Source organism: Chaetodon auriga, chromosome 6, assembly GCF_051107435.1.
Source record: "Chaetodon auriga isolate fChaAug3 chromosome 6, fChaAug3.hap1, whole genome shotgun sequence".
Taxonomy (NCBI): domain Eukaryota; kingdom Metazoa; phylum Chordata; class Actinopteri; order Chaetodontiformes; family Chaetodontidae; genus Chaetodon; species Chaetodon auriga.
In genome coordinates this window covers 6,559,010-6,583,045 of record NC_135079.1, presented here as the reverse complement: position 1 = coordinate 6,583,045, position 24,036 = coordinate 6,559,010, and the positions used below count along the sequence as shown (strand labels likewise).

At 43.7% G+C, this 24,036-nt stretch overlaps 3 protein-coding genes across 3 annotated transcripts; all 3 read left to right on the top strand.

Moving 5' to 3' along the window:
• The first annotated feature begins 48 nt into the window (after positions 1–48).
• On the top strand, positions 49–5,644 carry ppp1r3ab (protein phosphatase 1, regulatory subunit 3Ab). Its single transcript, XM_076733861.1, has 4 exons — positions 49–950; positions 1,601–1,668; positions 1,771–1,868; positions 2,513–5,644. Exons 1-4 carry the CDS (start codon positions 49–51, stop codon positions 5,642–5,644), a joined length of 4,200 nt encoding a protein of 1,399 aa, XP_076589976.1.
• A 4,126-nt stretch (positions 5,645–9,770) lies between these two features.
• On the top strand, positions 9,771–17,496 carry samtor (S-adenosylmethionine sensor upstream of mTORC1). The gene is made up of 5 exons (XM_076733293.1): positions 9,771–9,985; positions 12,991–13,132; positions 13,223–13,351; positions 14,573–14,687; positions 14,985–17,496. Exons 1-5 carry the CDS (start codon positions 9,826–9,828, stop codon positions 15,615–15,617), a joined length of 1,179 nt encoding a protein of 392 aa, XP_076589408.1. The 5' UTR covers positions 9,771–9,825; the 3' UTR covers positions 15,618–17,496.
• On the top strand, positions 17,468–23,080 carry tmem168b (transmembrane protein 168b). Its single transcript, XM_076733292.1, has 4 exons — positions 17,468–20,179; positions 20,598–20,740; positions 20,936–21,210; positions 21,681–23,080. Exons 1-4 carry the CDS (start codon positions 19,043–19,045, stop codon positions 22,226–22,228), a joined length of 2,103 nt encoding a protein of 700 aa, XP_076589407.1. The 5' UTR covers positions 17,468–19,042; the 3' UTR covers positions 22,229–23,080.
• The last annotated feature ends 956 nt before the right edge of the window (positions 23,081–24,036 follow it).

Below are 24,036 nucleotides of genomic sequence, written 5' to 3'. Positions count from 1 at the left end.
ATAGTTTAAGTCCCTTCTGGCCTATTTATAGTGTTGGCCCTTGCAACAATGTCATCTGTAACTCGACTCCATCTGTTAAGTCAGAGCATGTTGAATGTCAGTTGCCAGAAGCAGAAGCCCTGCAGCTCACTTCCCACTGACTCTCTCATGGAGAGCCCCATGGAGTTTGTGGGACAACTAAAACCTTCTGGGGCCTACAGCCTCTTAGGAGTGCCAGGCCTCAGCACCTTGGACCTGGACGTGGATGAGGATGAGGGCGAGGTGGTGATCGGCATCAGGCCCAAATCTTCTCCTCTTCCACGGAGAAGGAGCTCAGTCTTTGACGAGGACTCCGAGCCTGAGCCCCCCATGTGTGGCTCCAGGAGAGTGTCATTTGCAGACGCCAAAGGTCTCAGCTTGGTGCAAGTGAAGGAGTTTGACACCTGGGATGTACCCAAGCTGCCAGGATATGACTCTTCTCAGAGCGAAGGTAAAGATGCAGAGGAGTACTTCCTATCTCCTCTCACTTTCTCTGCGCCATTATCAACTGAGGAGCTGTTCGTCAAAGTGCAGGAGCAGAAAGTGGCGTTGGAGACCATCGAGTTGCTTCCAGGGACCACAGTACTGAGAGGAGTGATCCGCGTCCTCAACATCTCCTTCTTGAAGGCAGTGTATGTACGAACCACTTTGGACACCTGGTCCAGCCACTTTGACCTGCTGGCAGAGTACATCCCCAGTTCCAGTGACAGTGTGACGGACTGTTTCTCATTTAAACTCACCTTGGTGCCACCATTTGGGGAGCAGGGAGCCAGAGTGGACTTTTGTTTGCGATATGAGACTCCTGTCGGGACATTCTGGGCCAATAATAACAACAGGAACTATGTGCTGCTCTGTCACCAGAGAGTGAGAGAGAGGAAGGACGAACCACAGAGGGAGAATGTGAACAAGAAAAGCTGCCTTAGGACTGTCGGGTGAGTGTTAAGTGTTTCACTGATGGGGTTTTTTAAAAGGTCAATACTAATTATGCTCTCTGATGCAATTCAATGTATTTGAGAATCAAGCACAGTCAGGAGAAATGTCCATTATTCCTTCGGTGGAAGAACGGACTGGCAAATTTCTGCCACACAATTTAAGAAACACTGGCTACTGGTAAACATGATATTGTAGCCTGACCAAAACTGTAACTGTGGCTGTGCTTGTTTATTGTATGAAAGCTGTTAGTTTTCTAATAGCCTTAATATTAGAAAAAGAGGTCAAACCACATTGAATTCTGTCTGTAAAGCAAAGGAAAAACTGACTAATCAGTTTCATTTAAGTGTGACTGTGTCAGTTTGAAGCAAATCACTTCAAATAGCTGGTGGAATGACCCTTTATATTATTGCTGAATGCATAATATGATGGATTGATATAATGGTGGTAAGGTGCAATGGGAAAATAGGCAAAGGTTTTAAAAATAGGCCATCAACTATTGCATCTTGCACTGATTAACACCATCAATGAAATTATTTGAGATATGTTTTAATCAGCAGGATTAATGTATCTCAACATTGTTGTCGTGGTTTGTTGATTGGTGAGTCTCATAGAGGTGTGTGAGACTGATCACAATTTTATTAATTCACAGTCAGAACTTCTCAACCGTGGAAAACATTTCACCAATGGAAGATTCATCTCAGGAAGCCATTTCAACAGGTGAATATTTCTTTAGCGGATTGTCAAGCTAATATAATAATTGTGAAATTTAATGATAACGTAATAGTGAAGCTTCAGTGTAAATGTAAAATGTTTCTTCAGATGTGTCAAAACATGGAGAGAAAGTGGACACTATGAAAACCAAGCAAATCTCTGATGGTCAGACAGGAACATCAGAGGATGATGGACAGAAATTACAAGTGAGTGAAAAAAAAACCCAAAAAACAAACACAAATACACAAAAGGCCACTTTCTTTGCTTGCAACACAAGCTAAAATTAATCTAATATAAAGTACAAATTCTTGCGACTGACAAGTTACTTTAGATTACATAACTGTTCTGAAATCCTGAATCCTCCTCTTCAGACACAGCAAATTATTTTTTTAAATCAGCAAATTATCATTTTAAATCAAATCTCTTGATTTCAAACATGATTTGACAGGTTTAATGCATTAGTGAAAGGGAGTTGAAAGACACCATGTGTGTCTATGAGGTATGGGAGGAACAGAAAACTCAACATGACCCCTGCTGCACTTTCTGAGTGAAGGTCACATGACTGGGACTGGAGTAGCTCCAGAGTAACATAATGTACTGTGCACCTAATGAACACTCAGTGCCTGCGTTGCACTTCCTCAGTGTCTCATATTTTGTCATACACGCTATTTTGATACTAACTTTTATCCTTTTATATTTAATCTAAAATGGAGTCAAGGACGGTATTTAATCCGAGCATGTTACTGTGCGACTGTGCAGCTTTAAATGTCACCCTACTCCCTTTTCCTACACCAGCATAACGATTGTGTGAGCAACCTGAACTGAATCTTTCCCTGTTGTTGATGGACAGGACGAGAGCCGGCAGAACTGCAGCCGAAGACGTCGCAGAAAGGCTGCACGGATGGCTCGGGTGAGGGATCTCTTTGCTCAAAGAGATGGAGGATCTCAAGACACTGAAAGAGATGGATCACCTCCAGAAGCCAAACAGGCAGCTGAAGAAGAAACCCCAGAGGAGCAGCGATCAGATGTGCAATCATTTTCTGAGGGGAGCAGCAAATCAGACGGTTCTCTGTTTCTTACTGAATCTCTGGCAACGTGCAGTGAACCCATCCTTCATGTTCTACATGATTTGTCACCAGCACACGACTGCATATCTAAAAGCGAGCCAGAGACATTTGAGAGCGTCAATTTGGCTGACTTGACCACATTAGCAGGAGCTGAGAGTGCCACAGATATCGCAGACAACCCATTACATTCAGATGATGATCCTGCTCCGGAAGAACATCAAAATATCAACAAGTCCGTCTCCAAAGCTGAGGAAAGCACTCAGAAGGAAGGCACGAGTTCTGAATGTACAAGCAACAGTGCAGCTGAACCAGCTGACAGAGTCATCTCAGCAGTGAGCAGCGAAAGCCTTGTTAGCAAGACGAACAGCTTCACCTTTGGAACAGTGGTGGCTCCCCTGTATCATCAGGTGTTTGGCAGAGTGGGAAGTGAAAGTCAGAACATAGGTGCTTGGGGAAATCCAGCACGGGCTGCACTGAATGTTGGAGACTTAACTCAAAATTACCCTCACAGCGAAAGAAAAGAGACCAGCTGCAGTGTTCAAACAGATGCTAGACGTAATGATGACAAAGTTCAAGGAAATGTGATTAAGACTCAGGAATCAAAGCAAGAATGCTCCGGTGTCGCTCCTCCCATTGAAGAAGATGAAACAAGTTTCAGTGTGACAGCAAACGGCATCCTGGACCATCCAGAAACTGTGCAGGAGACTAAACCTTCAGATCAGAGCTGCACAGTGGTACATCCACACACTCTGAGCACGTTTAATACAGATTTGTCAAATTCACAAATACCCCCTGAGAGTTTACATCTCGGGGAAGGAGCACAGGAAGATGATCTAACCCACGACCTCCAGAGCCAAACCACAGCAGAAACAGCACAGGCTCCACTGCCAGAGTTTGGATGCACACAAATTGAAACTAATCCAGATGAAACGTGTGCACAAAGTGAAACAGAAGAAGTCGCAAACAGTCAAGAAATCGCATTTATGTCACTCAACTCTAAGCGTGCAGCTGAGTCAAACAAAGACGATGCCGTTCTCGAAACAGTGACTATTTCAACAAGTAATGGCATTTCAGAGGAGGATAAACTATTAGAAGCTTTATGTGATTTGAATCCTAACAACATCAATAATTCAGCTTCAACAGAAACTGAGGATAGCGACCTTTCTTGTTTTGAAATTTTGGAGAAAATGGATGTCACAACACTTCAGACAACTCATGAAGAAACTCATGATGGAGAAGAAGAAACTAAAGAGACACTGATGAACAGCTCTCACATGCATGGCGACACGCTCACAGAGCTCAAACATGAACACACTTTAAAATATGAAGAAATTAATGATTCAGAAAAAGTGGAGCATCATGAAATGGAGGCTGCTGTCTCAACACAGGCTGAGTTTTGTTTAGCGGACACTGCTGAGGCAAAAAACTGGGAAATGATGGTTGAAGAAGAAGAGGAAAACATAGTAACAGATGAAGAGCAAAGTGAGGCCATAAGGTCAAAGGTGGAGGGTACTGAAGCAGTGGAGAAAGACCAAGGAGGACAGTTGGCGGACACAGGGATTGAGACAGCATCAGAAAATAGAGACACGCCAGAGGACGAAATAGCGGGAGATATCACAGCTGCAAGGGAGGAGGGCAACAAGGCTGAAGATGCAGATGCTTTAGAGGACAAACAGAGGACTCGAGAGGGACAGATCAGGGAGATTGTGGCCGGAAAAGACAGGGACGAAGTTGAGAAAGAATTAGAATATGTTGAAGCCACAGAGACGGAAAAGACAGCTGGAGTGGAAGAACTAGCCGAGGACACTGAGGTAGAGAAAAGAGAGGAACAAGAGGAGACAAAGTTAGAGAAAAAGAGACACTTTGCAGAGATACAAGAGGTCACAACTGAAAGGATGAATGTTAAAGAAGAAGAGGAGGAAGAGGAGGAGGAAATGGAAATAGACTTGAACGATGGCAGCAAAGCAAGTGTGGAGTGGGAGGATCAGGTAAGACCAAGGGAGGAAAATGTAAAGGAGGAGAATCCAGACTACAAGGAGGAAATTCTGGTTGATCAAACAGGAGAGTCTGAGATCGTCGATGCAGAGTCAGAGAGCATGACAACAGGGGACCGCAAAAATGAAGTGGAGTGTTTTGAAGAGAGGTTAGACTTTACACAAAACAAGGTTGAGGATGGTTTATCTGCTCCAGTGAGCAATGTGCAGGACAAGAGAGGAGCTGATCAAGAAAGTACAGCAGAAGGGCAAAACGCACACATCCCAGCTGAAATGCATCTTTATGAAGAGGGAGGTTTTCAAAGCGGCGAGAACGTTTCTCATGACCCCTCAAAAGCTGCGAGAGACGAGATCGAACCCGCTGCTGCAGAGGGAGGTTCATGCATTTTCACAGATGAACCTGAAAGTGACCAACAAAGTCACGACAGCGCGTCAGCAGAGTCCGACTCGGACGATGAGGTGGAGTTGTACATGCACTGCCTGAGGGCTGTTCACACTGGGACGCAGGCTCAGAGGGACAGGAACACAGATACAGGCTTCAGTGTGGGCAAAAGGTCGTCTATAAGCAGAGGCAAGCTGCTGTCCACACCCATGCCATCCATCAGTGAGTCTCTGGATGAAGAACCAAACCTCAACCACCTTCAGGACAATCACGAAGGCACGGAGACAGCAGACTTCCAACCCATAGCTGCAGCTGTGCCTGGACAGGACAGCAACAACAGAAAGGTTTCATGGTGGATGGAGAATCTCACCAGCAGTAATATCTCAAAAACAGTTTTATACGCCACCTTGTTTGTGGTATTTGTAGTTGTGGCCTCCCATTATGATTTCCTGGCTTGTTTTGGGCTCTACTTGATATCAGTGGTGTGGCTCTGCTGTCAAGGTGAGAGGCAGCCCGTTAAAAACAACAAAATGGATTGAATTAGCTTGTAAAAAGTCTGTTTAAGTTGTTGCATTGTTTAATGTGAACTTCTGAGGTTTATGAGTGAACCAGGTGCTAACAGGACACCCACAATGCTCGGTAGGTGTAGTGAGGTTTAAAACGCTCCCTTTTGGCTGCATGCCAGATATTTGAACAGTACATACTCAGTAATAGAATAAGTAGAAGAAGAAGAAGAGAAAAAACAACATACAACAGTGAATGATAACGGGCATTGATTTAAAGCATATATACGACACATATCAGAATAAATGCTGTGTATTCCCTATGGGAGGATGTTAACTCTGTTGTCGAGAGCATGAACCAATTTCCTTGACGCTGTACTGTACATAAAGCTTCGCATCGACTCAGACAACAGGCTGCGGACCACTGCTCACGCTGATCGTTTCTGCAGAGGGCTAATGCATTTATGAGGTGTAAATGAACTCAACAGTGTGCTGTGTGTATGGATGCCACCTAAGTGTTTGTGTAGGGTACATTTAGTTTGTCTGGAATGAATAAATTATACTGCGGATAAATAATTCAATGCTTTCGATGCCTTTTTTTTTAAAATTATGTTTAGTGTTCATAGCAATAGCAATAGACTAACACTGGTAGCCCACTCACAGTAGGAACAGATTTATTTTAATTTACGCAACTTAATCTCCACCATGTGCACGGAAATTAGACTATAGGCTACAGCCATGCTAGCAGCTCTGAAGTGGCGCTTTGAGCTAAATGCTAACATGCTCATAATGACAGGGCTAACTGGGCTGTTTAGCAGCTATAATGTTTATGTGTTCACTGTCTTAGTTCAGCGTGTTAGCCTTCTGACATAACCTAATTAGCAATAAACACAAATGAGGCTGATGGGAATGTTATACAGACTGAAGGTATATGGTCATTAAGCAAAGTAATGGAAAGGTAAAATGCTAGCTGAAACCTCAGGGGAGCACCAAAGGGATCAAAGTGGTGGACTGTCAGACTGACAACCATTCATAGCTTCAAAACTGGGAAAAACATCAGAAAAACACATTGTCTTCAAATACAAACGCTCTGCTGACAAACAGCCTGGTTAATATGCATACTAGATTGTATTTCATCTAAAAGTCTGCAGGTTGGTAACAGATAATCCAACACACGTTCAGTGTTTTGCAATAGAAACCATGAATGCCATCAGGGCTTTGTTATGTCAGAGATCTGAGGTCATACCCTGAAACTCTGCAAGAACACAGAACACAGAAACCGGATTGTGACCTGACAGTTTGGATTTTTGTTTGTGTTTCTGGTGTGTTGAAATGTCTTTTATCTCGAGCTGCATTCTTATCAAATCAGGTATCTTGTTATCACCACTTATCATTATTAAAATATTTAAGGTGTCCAACTGAAGTGGGTACGTTCATACTGTTTAGATGCCATGTGCGGGGATTTCAAGGTGCAGCCCGGAAATCAATATTAAGCATGAACAAACAGCTCCTGGGATAGAATAGAGGTCAGTAGTTTTTAAGGATTATTCTTCATATTTTAAGGTAATTTCCTCATCCTTCTGAGGGGAAGAATGACACACTTCTTTCCAAGGCAACGTTTGTCCAAACAGAGGACAAACCTTGAGTCATGTGCACAGCCGGCACGCTGCCTTTAGAGTTAGCAATACATCCAGCTAAGCAGGGTACTCCTCTGACAGCTTTCAGGGCCTGTTCATACTGCTTTTGTCTCAGAGTGACTGAACAGGGAGTCAGATCACTTGTAGATATAGCATGTTGTTGCTGCTCCCTGCTTGAACTTTGGCTTTTAGCTGCAGTGTTTTGAGCTGAACACAGCTGCAGTAATTTACTTGCCAGGGGATTTCCGGGCAGTCCGCTGTGAGGATTACGCTCTCTTTTGCCTGATGAACATGAACATTTTTAGCCACCGAAAGAAACACAACACACAGAAGCATATGTGTACGTGTGCAAAGAGAATTAATGACCTTTCCAAAGTTTTCTTGTGGTTCAAATTCCAATTACAGCCTTCAGGGACAAGTGTTTATTTCCAACATTTTTATTTTTTCTGAGCATCCTTTTTTTTTTTTTTTTTTTTACTGGAAATCTTGGCGATGATGTTTTAAAGAGGACCATGACAGACTGTAACAGTCTTCTGTCAGTATGGTTATATAATTTGTTTATTTTTCAAACATGAAGTCACTGTGTTATTTGATCTCAGAAATAAAGTCCATGAGAGCAATAATTAATTTTTATTAGCTGTGCAGGTGGAGCTTATTTTGGCATCGTGTCATCAGAGCAATCTGGCTGAACCCTGCACCTGTTGGACTACATATACTGATAATAATTACAGCGTTTAAAAAACACTGCAGCCAACCAGCTGTCTTCATTCCCACGTTATCTGTTTGACCTCTTTTTAGGATATTTATCACTCGAGTGCAGTGATCAATCAAAAATGCACTATGAGTCTATGCATCAAAGTTTAAAGCCAGGAAGTAATTTATTTTTTAAGAAGCTGTAGCACTGCCCACATAAAGAGGATAAGATATAGTTCCATGTTTATTAATTATGTAGAGAAAAATACAATTTAATAGCCATTTCTCGTTTCCTTGAATACCTATGCTTGTTTTTGGTGGCGTAATTGTATCCCATCGATGACATTATCACAGTGCATCAAGCAGATGTGTCTTCAGCTCCAGCAAAAACTAGCAACTATTTTTAGAAGAGTAATAGTTGGCAATATGTTTGTGAATGAGGAGATATGTCTTTGTAAATGTGAGGTCCACACAAGGAAGATAACAATGCAATGAATGGGTGACACTATCTACACAATAAAAGTCAAAATTGATGCACAAGAATGAAATATAAGATTTTAATCTCATACAAGATTACCTGCATGCCCCTGTAGGAGTACAGGTCATGGAGGCTTGGCACAGTGCAGCCGATCACCTTGTTGGGGGAGGGAATGATTCGCTGCAGTCTGCCCTCATCCTTGGCAGGGGCAGTAGTTATCGTATGGTGATGGAGGAGGTGATGATGGACTGGATGATGGAAGTTGAGAGCTGTTACCACACCAGACTGAAATGTTCTCTGTCAGGTTGACACATTTTCTCCAGTACAGTTTGACTGACTCAAAACTTGTTTAGTTTCCTAACAGGAAATAATTTCTGAATGTTCTCACTCTTGTTCAGGCTTTTAAGTTCTTATCCTTTGAGGATGCTTTTGAAATGATTGTTTAAAATGATGATTAATTTTGAGATGTCTAACACTTTACTGTCTTAGCCAGTGCTCCTGAATAATCTGCACCAACATCCCACTAATTGCAACATTATTTATCAGGCATGGCTCTCCTCACACTATCCCCTCTGAGCAGAACAAAACTTCGTGTTCATGACCAGTCACACTCTCCCAAATCTATTGTCCAGACTACATCCTATTTCTGGGCCTAATCGGATTAGCTCACTTGTTGAGGCAGTTGGCCAAGTGTTTCCGTATCTGTGCCAAGTAATTGCAGGTTGTACTAAAGATTTGTATGAGCATGTTTTTGGATTAAAGTATTTTGCACGTAGACTACCTAACTGATAATTTATGTGGTTTTCAGTATAAGTGACTGAGCTATGAATTTAATATAACTTAAGCAAAGTATACATCACAAGTTAGTTGTTTAAATAAAAAAAAATGATATGAAAATGAATAAAAGTGTTTTGGCATTTGATTTAAAAAGTCATATGATCTTTGTTATCATGTCATTTTTTTTTTTTTTTAAAAATGAACTTGTAGGGGTCGCATACTCTTAAAGGTATTTTTAAAGCAAGGCCTTTAAAGAGTAGTGTGCATGAACAGCAATATTTAGAATCACAGTAAAGATAAGAAAAGCGAAAACAAAAATATAAGGGAGAAATATGCAAACAAAAAAATGTAATTTTATGACAATGTTTTTGTTTAAAGAAAAAGAAAGAATTTAGATCTAAATTTTGAATCATGGGATTAACAAGGTGCACTTAAACGCTCCACGGCACGCACGCAGGCTCGGCTACCCTTCCAGGCCTGTGATTGGACGACGGACTGTCAGTTCTGGAGCATGTCTGTCAAAGTCATCCAATGAGCTTGCGTGTTGTTGGCTCGTGCGCCGGTTCGCCGGTCGGTTTGCAGCTGGGAAAAGGGGAAGCGACTGGCGGAGGCAGCATCGGTGGCACGGTGCTATGGACCTCAGGGACAATGTCGAGACAGGGGAGACGGAAAACCACCAGGAGTTGTTCTACGTACCGATTCCAGATGAAGCACCGTGCAAGAGGGAGCAGGAGAAGCTGTCGGGGGTCGTTAAAAACGTCCACAGAAAACTGCGCAGGAAATACAGAGAGGGTAAGCAGCCGCAGTGGGCCCCTCTGTCTCTCTGTGGCCCTGCAGCCGAGTGGCTAACACTTAACGTTCGCTCAAAAATACCAAATTAAACCATTTTCTGATCTAACCCCGGAAAAGGTAACATATCCTGCTTGCTAACGTTTCCCCTCCGAGCTAGCGGTCTAGTTTTGCGGCTTGTTAGCTAGCTGTTATGGAGCCAGACCGCAGTCAGCAGACGTGAGGGTTGCATTCAGCAAGCAAGGCCTTTAAAGCTGCTTAACAATAACATTACACACACTGCAAGTGATAATACTGTTTTTAAACTAAGTCACTCGTGTCAACATGTAGTGTCTCTCTACTGAAACCAGTCTACTGACACCCGAGACTTTAACAGGTAACTAACGAGACACTAACAGAGCTGTTGACGATGAATGACTTTCTGATCCCTCTTTATTGCCAATAAATGGACTGAACAAACAACTTCAGTGCAACGTTTACTACCAAATTAGCTTTATGTATGAGCATTGGTGTTCATACATCAGATACTGTGAAAACACAGATCCACTGATGCAGATTTTACAGAAAACAGCCTGTTTGAGGACATGAGGCTGAAAGTGGGTCTGAACTCAGGACGATTTTATGTCAAATTGCATGTGAAGGATATGATGGTTTAGGAATGTGAATGGCTAAAATATAATAATGCAACCAGTATATATCAGAATAAATTAAGATTTGTGCTCATATCAGTCCGGCATCGCATCCATAAAGCAGTCTTGCTCTTGTCTTGGTTTGCAACATTGCCCTCAAAGGTCAAATACAACCAGAGGAAAGCAGCCTTGATATCAACACTAAAGAAAAGTCACTTTAGGTTGACCAGTGTCTGGTCTGGCAAGTCATCTTTGACACCACCTGTTAGAGGCTGGTGGAGAAAGTGTCACCTGAGAACAGCAGAGATTGACCTTTGTCCTCTGTCTATCTACATATTAGACAAAGGTGTCCCTTTTGCTTCGTATAAATAAAATTATGGTGTGAAGTGACACTCTGGATACAACTTTAGGCTGGATTTTCTTCTGCTTTTGTGATTTGGGGAAGTACGAAAATGCTCAAAAGTAACCACTCAGTTCACTGATGATCTCTGAGACTGTGATGTCTCAAAAATGATGAAGTTCACCAGAGATGTTGCTCTCGGTCACCTCATCTGTCCTCACCCAGAACTCAGCCAATGCTATTTGCAAATCAAATTGGCAACACCACAATCAACCTTTCTGCGTACAAAATGAAATGTAGCTTCATTCTGTCACGTCCTTGTATTTGAGTGACTAAACAAAACAAGTTAATGGCTCTTTTAAAGATGTGAAGACTGTGTCCGGCTGGATTTCCACAGGAGGTAACGTGTTTTCATCAGCGGCTGTCTGTCTGTCCTGAGAGCAAAAACCTTCTTTCCTATTATGAGTCAATCTGGATAAGAGCGTGATATAAAATGGGAAGTCTGGAAAAACCCTTTCACAATACTTCAGCAGTGACGTATGACATCTGAGAGTCGGTCAGCATCTTCATTGCCCAAAGAAGATATTGACTTTTCACTTTCCAGCACTGCCAGAGGGGTTTTATTCCAGCCACAGGCTTGAAGTTGAATGCCGTAGTTTAAAGCGCCTACCAGCAAGGCTGAAGTGCTCTGGGTTTCAAAACTTGCGACAGAGGTGTTGTGCTGTTGTTGCTGCTGCACTTTATCTCTCGTTTCTCTTTCTGGGGAAACGCATAGTCCTACCTGAGACTGTGTAGGAGGGGAAGACAAAAAGGCAAAGTCAAACCAGGAGGTTTGAAGTTGTTTTGTTCAGCAAAAAAACTTTATTAGTTCATCATTATGTTGTAACTGTAGCAGAACAACAGCCAGCAGTTTGCAGGCTGTAGGATGTAATCCACTGTGCAGGTGTAATGTCACGATTCAGGTCGTCCCCTGCTCGAATGTCGAGCCGGCTCATTTCATGTGACTGCCTCTGAATCAAAAATATGCATTTGACCGTTTCCCTGCTCTCCTGTCTCAAAGTGAACAGCGAAAAGAGAAGACTGTGCAAGACAACTTCTATGAGTTGAAAATGATTCATCAAAAACTGCAAAAAGGAGTTTCAGTCATGTGTGCGGAGTCACTCAAATGTGACCACATTCTTTACTATCAGTTGTGCTGTAAGCGGCGCATGTTTTGCTGTTGTTTGTGTAAGCTCTGTCCTACATTTCCACCCTAAAAACACTGCATAACCGCGATGTCACGTTTCAAAACAGCATCTTATCATGTCGTGTTTTGAATCATCGTGTTAAACCAGAAAATATTTCTGGGTAACAGAGACTAGCTGATTGTTTTGGAGGCTTGAACAGCACAGGGAAGTCATCCTGCTAGCAGACCTCATGATTGGTTAATAAGTAAAGCATGATCTGGTAGGCTTGGCATTGAATCACAGTGGTCATGCTTCCAGAGTGCTGCTGTTTACCACCACTCCTCTTGTTGTCCTTTCATTTCTGCAAATCTGATAGTTTTCCTTGTGGTCATGGGATTTCTCTCTCATCAGCTTGTTTGCCAGCGTTACGGGCTGTAAACTTCTCAGCAACTGTGCAGATGAACTGCAGGGATTTTTTTTTTTGTTTTTTTGTGGACATTATTCTAACTGTGAAATGACTATTTGAGGATGAGCTTCAGAGAAACAGTTCCACTTCTGTGCTGGCAGAGACGAGTGAATATGTTGGCAGTGCAGCAGTAAATGTGGCCTGAGCTTCTCTAGCAGACTTTCACAAAGGAGTTCTGTTATGTTTTGGTGCTAAAGGGGATGACCAAAGTTGGCAAGTATGTTGTGAATGTTTGCTGTTTTGGTGTGGATGGTGAAGATAAGAGAAGACGATAGCAGATGATGACAGCAGAGGCAGTGGCTCAAGCTTTGAAAGTCTCAGTTGGTTCCTCTAAATTGTGAGATCTGTGATTTACTTTTTATTTGTTAGTTCTGACCTCAATTTTATATTTTTTCCTCTTCTCTAAGTGGGCGACTTTGACAAGATCTGGCGCGAGCACTGTGAGGATGAGCAGACGCTGAGTGAGTACGCCCTCGCCATGAAGAACCTCGCTGACAACCACTGGACCAAAAACTGCGAAGGAGAGGGGCGCATCGAATGGTGTCGCAGGTAAAGCTGGCCTCAGGCGTCTTCCAGCGTCTGCAGCGTTTCACGTGTCGTCGTCACTTTCACAGTAAGGTTTTCATTCCGCTTCCGCAGTGTCTGTCAAGAATACTTTTTGGATGGCGGGATGAAAAGAATGTTAGAAAAGGACGAGAAAAGCGCCACGCTCGGCCGAGGTCTGACTGCAGCATCTGTAAGTGCCCAACCGTACAGCACCATCCCCAGGTGAGTTGTAGCGAGAGCTTCTCCTGTCATACATGTAGATGCTGGAATCATCTGTGTCCCACTTCTATACTGCAAACTGCTTGTATGAAGTATGCACTGTGTACTAGTCTCTATAGTATACTGATCTTGCAGTATTTATACAAGATCCTGCTTTATAGTGGGAGAAAATGTGTCTCCCACCTGACGTCAGTCAAACTGCAACTTTCATCACAAATTAAACTTCACAAAAATAAAGCAAACGTCTTCTAAAGATTTACTGCTTATGAGTTTTACTTTTGGAGCCGTTGTAGTAATATTCAGAAATCATTTTAATTTTTACAGCCATAACTAGCACCTTAATGTCTCTGCATTGGAGGACAGCAGTGTGCTGTACATCAACAGTGAACCCCAAACTAATTTCACAGATTTTTGAGGGATTTTTATGGATACTGCAGAGAATAATTTGTATCAAAATCAGTAAGAGCCGGATCAACTCACCTAAAGAAATGATTACAGTAATGTTATTTTTGGATCTGCAATGCTTGAACTCAGAATATTACTGTAAATGTCTTTTTTTTTTTTGAGTGTTCATTTCAGCCTGGTAAGTTTCAGAGTTTTTATTTGTTTAAGCTTTTGCAAAGTATTTCTATTCATTCAAGCTGCCTCCAACTTTGCTTCAGTTCAAATTCTAAAGCCCTGCACTAGTGGCCCCTACAGTCTGCAGTGTGTATTACACACAATATAAAAGTAAGATAAGATAAAACTCTATTAATCTAAACCCAGGGAGATGAAGTAAGGTGTGTGATCCTAAAGTGTACTCATGATTTCTGGCATCATTAGAGCCTTGCTGCTACTGTAAAGTAAACCTCACGATCATGCTGAGCTCTATCAGAAAGTACCATGAAAGTAACTAGTGTATGTAATTTAACGGAAAGAAAACATTCTTTGAGCACTTTTTGGCAGAGCAAGAAGAAAAGTTGTGTTGAAAGCCTCCATTTAGTCAGGCATGACTGTTTAAAATGGCACTTACACACTGCATGCCATATCCACGTAGAGCCTGAAGCCTGAAGTCAGAGATGGAGCTCTCTAAGATCCTCCTGCTCCTCCTCTGACGACCACGAATGTCCATAACAAACTTCACAATAATCAGAAGTCACAAGACAAAGACGCATTGTTGGATGCAAAAGTCGCATGCTGGTTTGACATTAAGCTACTGACACTTCTTCCACATTTGTGTTGCAGTTCCATCTCTCAGCTGGGGAAAATGCGCCTTCTTGACGTGGGAAGCTGCTTCAACCCTTTCTTGAAGTTTGATGAATTCCTCACAGTTGGTATTGACATAGTGCCTGCAGTTGAGGTATGAGTGCTTATTTGTCCTGCGTACACTTTGTCCCCGGCATGTTTTAAATTCTTGTTGACACAAATAAAATGCGTGAGGCTTTCCGTGCTGGCATCACAGAGCAAAAGCAACACCAGAAATGACTCATGCAGGCGTATCGGTGTTGTGGTTTGACTGTGAGAGAATTCAGCAGAAAGCAGAACAAAAAGCGCTTCGCATTCTGCAGCTGCAAGTCGAGAAACTACGTACATAGGTGGAATGAGCAAAAGATCACATCTGAAAGTGCTGAAAGTCTGCCTGTCTTCTGTCCTTCAGAGTGTGTACAAGTGCGACTTCCTCAACCTTCAGCTCCAGCAGCCTCTCCAGCTGGCAGGCGATGCAGTAGACGCCTTCCTCCGCCAGCTCCACAACCCCATCGACACTCTGCCTGCCCAGCTTTTCCACGTGGTGGTCTTCTCCCTACTCCTGTCCTACTTCCCCTCCCCATACCAGCGCTGGATCTGCTGTAAGAAGGCCCACGAGCTGCTGGAGCTGCACGGCCTTCTGCTCATCATCACGCCCGACTCCTCCCACCAAAACCGCCACGCCCTCATGATGCGCAGCTGGCGCGTCGCGGTGGAGTCGCTGGGCTTCAAGCGCTACAAATACGTCAAGTATTCCCACATGCATCTCATCGCCTTCCGTAAGGTGTGTCTGGCCACCACCAGCGACCTGGTGTCACGAAACTACCCTGAGATGCTCTACATCCCTCAGGACTTCCACTCCAATGAGGAGGAAGAGTGTGCCGACGTGCCCGTGCAGGTGCGCTCCGAGTTTGAGGATGACCAGCTGGCTTGGGGCTTCACGGAGCTGCCTGACACGCCCTATGATTCAGATTCCGGGGAGAGCCAGGGCAGCTCGGTGCCTGGCTTCCACGAGCTAGAAGACCCCATCCTGCTTCAGAGCTAGGCTTAACCAGCCCCCCCTCCCTCCCTTTTCTCTACATAACTGTCACCTCCCCTTCAACTGCTGCGCTGCCAAATTTAACCTGCTGCATTCTTCTCCCACTTCTCCTCCCCTCTCCTCGAAATAATGCAGTTTGCACAGTGTGAAAGAGAGAAGTTTACAGATTATTTTCTCATATCCACACTCCTCTGAGAGTACACACGCATACACGCACACATATACACATACCACACACTAAGATGGATATATTTTGATAAATGTCTAGGTTTTTTAAGAGTTGGAAAGCAAATGCCCTTGAGATATCTGAACTCCCTTCTCCTTGATTTCCACCCCATCTTCCAATCAGCTCTCAATAACAAACGTCAGCTTGTCTGCATTCTGTACTCAGTCTCTGTTTGAATAAGCTAGTGAGGCAGGCTGCTTAGTACAAAAGGCAGCAACACGAGCAGTGTGACAGGAGTTTGATTGCACTGGAGAGGCTGAGTTGGAGTGACTGGACCAGTACGCTTGCTTCTGTCACAGTCATGCAGCTAGATTTTCTGAAAATTCTTGATGTGCATTTAGTTTTCCAAGACAAAAGATGAATATCATTGTTTTGAAATATATATTCTCAAACAGTCAAAACATTGGTGTCGTCCAGTGTTACGTGTGGCAATGCCATTTTAATTTGGCATCCTTTGAATGATTTGTGTATCTTTTACAAGAAAGTGGTATTTGTAGCATTTTAAACATTTTCAGAACCATACGGTAGGAGTATTACTAGGTTTACTAATGTGAAACTGTAACTGTGTTGACTCATTGTGTAACAAGGTACGAGTATTTCAAAGTAGGTATTACACTTTTTTCCTCCTCTCGTCGTCACAGATATTAATACTGAATTATCTCCTGTTTGATGTCCAAAACATTTTTGTTCTCAAACAGAGAAATAATACAACACTGCAAGTCAGTGACCCAGAACAGATGGACTTTACAGCAACCTTGATGTGAAAACACACTCAAGTACTCTGCCTCCAAAAAAAAAACCCCAGATCTGAGCTCCTCTCAGTCAGAAAATTCACCTTGACAGAAGAGATTTGCACTAACTTCCTGTTTTGTCGTACAGAACCTCTGAAAAGGTGAGAAACTGTAGATTTTAGCAATAGCAAGCGAGACTAGATCTGAAGATCCTTTGTCCTGCGGCGGGAGGTTTTAGCTGAAGACACTACCAGACGAAACGTTAGCGTGTGTTCCTGCCTGTCCCTGAACAGGCTGCATGTGTGGGTGTGGTTTGCCAGTGTGAATGAAGGAATGAACTTGCGTCGATGTGTTTTTTGTCGGTGGCACTTTATCATTGATCCCAAAGGGTGTCACAAAATGTAGTTATTTTCCTATGATGACAGTTTTACAACCAGTATGACGGGCCCATAAGTAAGTCTAAGGTGCCTTCTCTGTTCACATTTACCGTATGTTTTGCAGCAGACTTTCATGCCCCTGGAGAAAATGAAACTCATACCTTTTAACAAAAAGATATCAAGCTTCTTTGGTCAAACAGTACACATAAAAGTCCAGTTCTTCTTTGTCATATTAATGGATAACAAGAAACATTTCCGGTGTTGATGTAAAGCAGTGTGTCGTTGCCATTCCCATATCATTTTTCCAGTTTCTGCACATCTCTCTGCTGATATCTGCTCTATTTTCACAGAAAAAAAAATCACAGTACCACACATGTTCAGACTTTGAAGAGGCGTGTTTTGTGATTTATTGGTGCATTTGTCTTCCAGTGTTTCTTTTGGTCCATTTGCATGAAATGGTTCATCTTCATTATCAACATTTTCAACAATGCAGAACAACGTGTGCTTCTAGTATGGTTGTATTTCTCTTTTATAAATGAATGTAAATGTAAGGCGTCTGTGTGGATTTTTTTTTTTTTTTTTGGGGGGGGGGTGTATTGTAGCTTTACTTTTGAGCAAGTACTGCTCAGTGTACTGCTTTTGAAGTTATGAAGACATGTTAGTACTCAGAAGATAGAGAAGGTCACTGATAAGGTAAGATATAACTTTACTGATCCCATGCTGGGGAAATTATGTTGTTACAGACAGCAGTAATAGCAAGAATAAAGGAGATGTAGAAAAGATGCAAAAAAATAAATAAATAAAATAAAAACATGTATAAAAATGAAGTTGCCTTTAGGAGGCTGGCTCAGTTTCTCAGTGGAAAATTTTGGATTTCACATGGTAGAACATGGATAATAAAAATACAGTGTTTTGAACTATTGCACAGTACATAATATATAACAGTAGAAACAACAATATAAGCACAGTATATATATATATATAATGCACAGGAAATGTACACGGATATAGTGGATACTAGCAAAATCTTAAACATAACAAATACACATAATTCCTTGCTGATATGTTATAGTGGGTATTATATCTAACCTACTGAGGCCATTTTGAAACTTAGTTGTAAGTATTTTACAGTCTAATTCTAGTACTTTATATCAGTTGTCCACTACTACATTAAGGCCAACAAAAAAGAAGCTTTTCAAGTAAATAATTATACATAAAATGTGAAAAAATACAGACATTGAAAGGCTATTTTCTTTTTTTTGGGAGTGCTGCATTGAGGGACTTGAACTCATGACCTTAGTACTTTTAAAATCTTGGCTATCACCATGCTGCTCTCTTGCATACATTTTGAGCACAGAATGGGCCTTTTAACGCTGCTCGGGGGTTGTTTCCTGAAGTGCTGCAGCAGTAGACAGAGATACCTTTGAATTCCTCCCAAACTGACTCAAACCTGAAACATTTACAGAAATGAAGAGCAGGTGCCATTTTCCTGTGTCCACTTAAAACACACATTTTTGAGCATAAAAGTTAGGTCTTGGTCCATAAAAACAATCTGAATTCCAATTGAGTGTGGTTGAAAGCTCCGGAAAAGTATGTCAGCTCATGAGTTAAAACATGTTCGGTCAAATGCCTTTTAACTCTAGAAGCCGCAGTGAATAGTATGAACATACCTGTGGATTGGGCTTTTTTATTTGGTTCAGTAGTTTTGACCCTTCGCACTTGCCGTCGTCAGAGCCATTGTCATGGCGCCTGTCATCTGACTCAAAACTTTTGACGTGACAAACTTTTTGAAACGATATGTTTGTCACTCTACGGACAACTGGTTTAAAACCGTGTCGGACATCAGGTGAAAAGAATACAAACGACCGTCGCGAAGATGTAAATGTTTCTGCGTGCCAACGTTGACCGGTGCAAAGATGCACCGCTAGCAGCTAACGATAATTAAGCTAGCTACTTTCAACAAGTTAGCTAGCTTAGCTAAACTTTTAGCTGAAGTTTTGGTGTCGAAGGGATTTCAGATGCCGTGACGGACGGTAAACCAACTACAAGTCATTAAAGTGCCTTTTTGGCTTCGGATAGTTTATACTTCTTATCAAAATGTGTCGTTTTCTACGCTACTGTGTCAGCCACTGCCTTCATGCCGCGATGACCCGGCTGGAGGAGGTCAACGGGGATGTGAGCGTGTGGTCGTCTGTGCGGTGGCTGGGCTACCTGTCCGGCATCAACCTGCTGGTCGCCCTGTGTTTGGGGTTGTATGCCCGGTGGGAGAGGACCGCGGAGACCATTCTTCTGGTCATCTTCATTTTGGCTCTGATTGTCATCGGACTAGCGAGTATAATGTACTACTACTTCAGCATGGAGAGGGTCAGCTTCAGTCTCCTCCACCCGTGGCTCGGCTTTTTGCTGGGGCTGCTGTGTTTCCTGAACAGCCCCGACTTGGAGAACGACCTGAAGGAGAAGGCGGCGAATTACATGCTGCTGGCCAGTGTGGCTCTCAGGACGCTGTGGTCGCTGCTGGACCGACTCTTTGGATGTACCAGGTACCGTCCTGCCTTCCTCACCTCGGCGGAGCGGCTGGAGCTGGCGGGCTTCGCCACCGCCAGCACGGCGCTGCTCATCCAGAAGTCCTTGAGCGTGATGGTGCTGGTGGTGGCGCTGGCCACGGTCATGGTTGCCCTCCGGATGAAGGCCCTCCTGGCTCTGCCCAACTTAGTTTGCTTCGCCGTCATCACCGCCGTGCTGTTCTTCAAGTCTCTGGACATCACCACCAACCCGTTCGCCCTCGCCTGCTTCTTCAGCCAGCTCATCTGCGACCCTCTGCTGGATGTCTACTTCAGCGGCCTCTCTGTGACCGAGCGCTGGCAGCCTTTCCTGGTGTGGCGGGGTCTGTGGCGCCGGCTGTCCCTCCTGCCTCTGCTGGTGGTGGAGGTGACCTTCATCCTTCTGGCGTCCCGGAAGCTGACAGACCTGGACCAGTGGTACCTGATGATCCCAGGCTTCGTGGTCTGCGTGCTGTTCTGGGCAATCTGCCACATGGTGTTTGTCATCACAGTGTGGGGCTTTCACACCAAACTCAGTGACTGCCAGAGGGTGTGCCTGTCCCAGGGCTCCGATGGCAACGGCCTGGACAAGATTATGGCCTCAAAGGGCATGAGACATTTCTGCCTCATCTCTGAACGCCTGGTGCTCTTCACGCTGGTGTCAAGCGTCGCCGTTGCTGCTCTTTGTTGGCAGGTAGGGACAGCCAGACAACATGTGTCTTATCCTTTCACAGAGAAATGCCTTACAAGATCAAGTACATATCACAGAGCTCCAACGTGCTGGAAATGGGGAAATACTATGAGCACAAAAAGAAAAATATTTGGGATGTAATAGCAGTTAATTACCTAGAGGCACATCATCACACATGTGTAAATTCTTTATTTGCAATCAAGCTCCCACTTTTATACTACATGAACATGACAGTGTTTCATCCACAGTGTCCTCTGAGGACATGCACATTTGTATTCCCTGCTAAATTACTGTATTATATTCCGCTAAAATGTTGCAGATTCATGTTACAGTTTCATCCTCAGCATTTTGCCTCATGTGCCACCCTCCTGTCAGTTTAGCATAAACTAGTTATTAACTGAGCCATGATTGTGCTCTGCAGGGCTCCAGCAGTATCTTTGTGAGCATGTGTCTGCTTGTTCTACCTCTGGAGTCTCTCTTCCACGGGCTTTTCCACGAGCTCGGGAGCAGCCTGGGAGGAACCTGTGTGGGCTACGCTGTGGTCATCCCCACCAACTACTGCAGGTAGTGTGTAATCCATAACTGCTGGCAGACAATTACCAGCCAAATGTTGGTAGACTGTATGACCTTATAAGGGCAATATTTTCTGTTATTCCTGATATGTGAAGTGCATCTGACTCAGTAGACGTCCCCTGACCTGCGCTGAATGACTGACCGTAAACAGACACGAGTCTCTCACTCTCCCTCTTCCCCTCCCAGTCCTGACGGTCAGCCCATGCTGCTGCCTCCGGACCAGGTGCAGGACCTGAACAGGCGCTCGACGGGCATGTTGAACAGTGTGCAGCGCTTCTTCGCCCACCACCTCATTGAGACTTTTGGCTGCGATTACTCCACCAGCGGGGTGACCCTGGAAGCCCTGCAGGCCAAGATCAAGTCCTTCTTGGAGCTTCGCACGGCAGACGGTCCTCGCCACGACACCTACGTGATCTTCTACAGCGGTCACACTCACCGCTCTGGGGAGTGGGCGCTGGCAGGTGAGAGGGGCTTTGAGTCGAAGCTGGTACGATTAGTAAGGGTTGATTCATGGATCATTTGAATGGTAATATAATTACAAGAAGTTAGGCTGCATAATTGATTGTATAATGATTGTAATCATGATTTTGCCTTCAGAGTTAATGACGCTTGATCAGGTGCAGTGTTGTAGTGTTGTAGGAGTGCATCAAATGAATTTTGGCTGCAATTAATCTTGTTTTTTGTGCTGTGATGCATCATTATATTATTACTCCAAATTAAGAAAAAAGTTTCAGTATAGGTGAGGTGAGAAAAGTCACTCATGAGTTGAGAAACATCTGCAATCTTAATGATGATTCTGTGGTCACTCTTGCGGCTTGTGCACTTCTTACTGTTAAATTTTTATGAATCAGAGAATCTTGATGTCGCTCTCCTCGTGCACGCTTTGTTTCTGTGTGGTCTGTAATCGGCTGGTGTCTGTGTTCGACGTCAGGGGGAGACACTCTCCGTCTGGATCAGATCTTGGAGTGGTGGAGGGAGAAGAACGGCAGCTTCTGCTCGCGCCTCATCTTTGTGCTCGACTGTGACAACTCGATGCCGTGGGTGAGGGAGGTCAGGAGGGTGGAGGGCCTGTACGTGGCCGTGCAGGGAGCGGCGCTCGCTCGGGTCGCGGACGTCGAGCTGCAGGACCTCCCGCAGCTCGGAGACTTCACCTCTCAGTGGGTGGAGTACAACTGCAACTCAAACAGCAGCATCCAGTGGTGCGAGAGGGGCAGGGCGGTTTCCGCCGCTTACGGCATCTCCAAGCACTGGAGCGACTACACGCTGCACCTGCCGACAGGAAGCGATGTCACCAACCACTGGAGCGCGTACTTCCCGCGGATGACGTACCCGGTGGTGCAGTTGGCGCTGTGGTGCGGCAGCCTGAACCTGCTGTGGTTCTGCGGCGTCTGCCTGCGATGTCTCAAGAGAGTCAAACTCAACTGGTTTCCACCGGGGATACTGGACACCGGCCAAGGCTTCAAACTGGTCAGATCTTAGAAATATGAACAAGGGCTATTTTTATTTTCAGAATATATTTGGACAGAATATCGTCTAAAAGTCAATGAGTTTGATTTGACCTGAAAATAGGCAGCTATTGGATTGTAAAGTCGTCGCGATCCAGTATCCTGATACTTACTCCAAAACTAATCACTTAGTTACTGGTCCATTTTCAAGTTTGTCCTTTTAGTACCGGTTTTTAATAGTCTTTGCAAAGTCCTCTATTGATGTTTTTAGCTTTGACTGAAAGATCTTAACGTCCCGTCACAGACAGGTCAATGTGGGGGATTAGACTGAGCACACTGACACTATTTTGCACATTTTTGCATCGTATTTACTGTTCGATCTGATTCCAGCTTGATTTTAAGAACGTCCGTGTTGTGCCTATTGACCCTAAACCCACCAAATGACCACCAGCTCCCGACGCTGGTCTTTTTAACCTTAAACCAAAGTGGCCATGGTACAGTGCAGAGGAAGATCTCAGGCATAAGTCATATTTGATGTGTCCCTGCTTTGTGTCTGTTGCAACAGCATTTTCTAAATCTTTTAGGGGTTATTTTAAAATACACTCCAGCTGCTTCAGGGAGTACAGACAGGGTTTTTTTTTTTTTTTTTTAAGAAACCTGTACTGATGAATGCACTATGAACGGAGACGTGTGAGAACTACCAGGAGTGAAATGCATCACGTGAGGAGATTCATCTCCTTCCTGGGCTTTATTGCAGTTTACTGGGCTATGCAAGTTTATTCTTATCAGTTTTATGTTTGCAGAAGGGATTTGTTGGAAGAAAATCAGGTGAAAGATGGATGAAACTATGCAATAAAGGAGAAGTGAACCTTTGCTTCTTAAACTGTGCATTTAATGGGCTCCTCATTGGTTACGTTCCAGCATCAACTAAATTAAATGGGTTATTTCATGTCTAACAAACACAAATGGAAACACACTTGGGTGAATGTCCTTGAATGTTTCCTGGAAAGAATCATGTGATCAAGTACTGATTGAAGAGAAAATACACTCAAGCAACTATTTATTCTTCAGTTATTCCATTTTCATCGTCATATTGTGTGCTTGCCAGACAATTTTAACATATTTGCATGTTCAACTTACCAAACCTCCAAGGAAGCCAGGAGGTATTTACAGAACAGAACAAAGCACCTCTAATCCTATCAGTGGGCAACCTGCTCCATCACCTGAGCCGGTGTCGCCTGAGGTCAGGCAGTCAGCGAAAGCCTGAGTAAACTGTACTGTTGTGGTGTGCTTCATGTTCTCGTCTATCCTGTTGGTCTTATCAGTGGAATATTTGAGTGCGTGGTGACAGAAAATGTTCACCACCCAGCCTGGATACAGCTTCTGTCAGTAAAAACAGGATGTGATTCGTTAAAAATCAGACTTACGTCGGGTTTTCAGCAGATTTTATTGAAAACATTATAAAAGTATGTGGTGCAGCAGCATATTTCAGTTTGTATGATCTTTAACATGTTCACATTTACACAAACCCAGTTGAAAATGGCTTTTACAGCAAGTCGCGAATGATCGAGCAGACGGAAAACACACAGGGGCAGAGAGTCAAGGAACATCTGCTGCCCCCGTGTGGCTGCAAGTGATACTACACTGACCCCTCAAACACGCTGAAGGAAAAGGTCCTTTATTTTATTTTATTTATTTATTTATTTATAGGGGTACCACTTCCTGTTTCGTTCCGCAGCACATTTATGAGTTCAGTTTCCGAATTCACTGTTTTGTGTGATTTCAGAGCTGAAGTGCAAATTCATGACTTGGGTTGGTTTAAGTCTTCAGTGATTTCAAGCA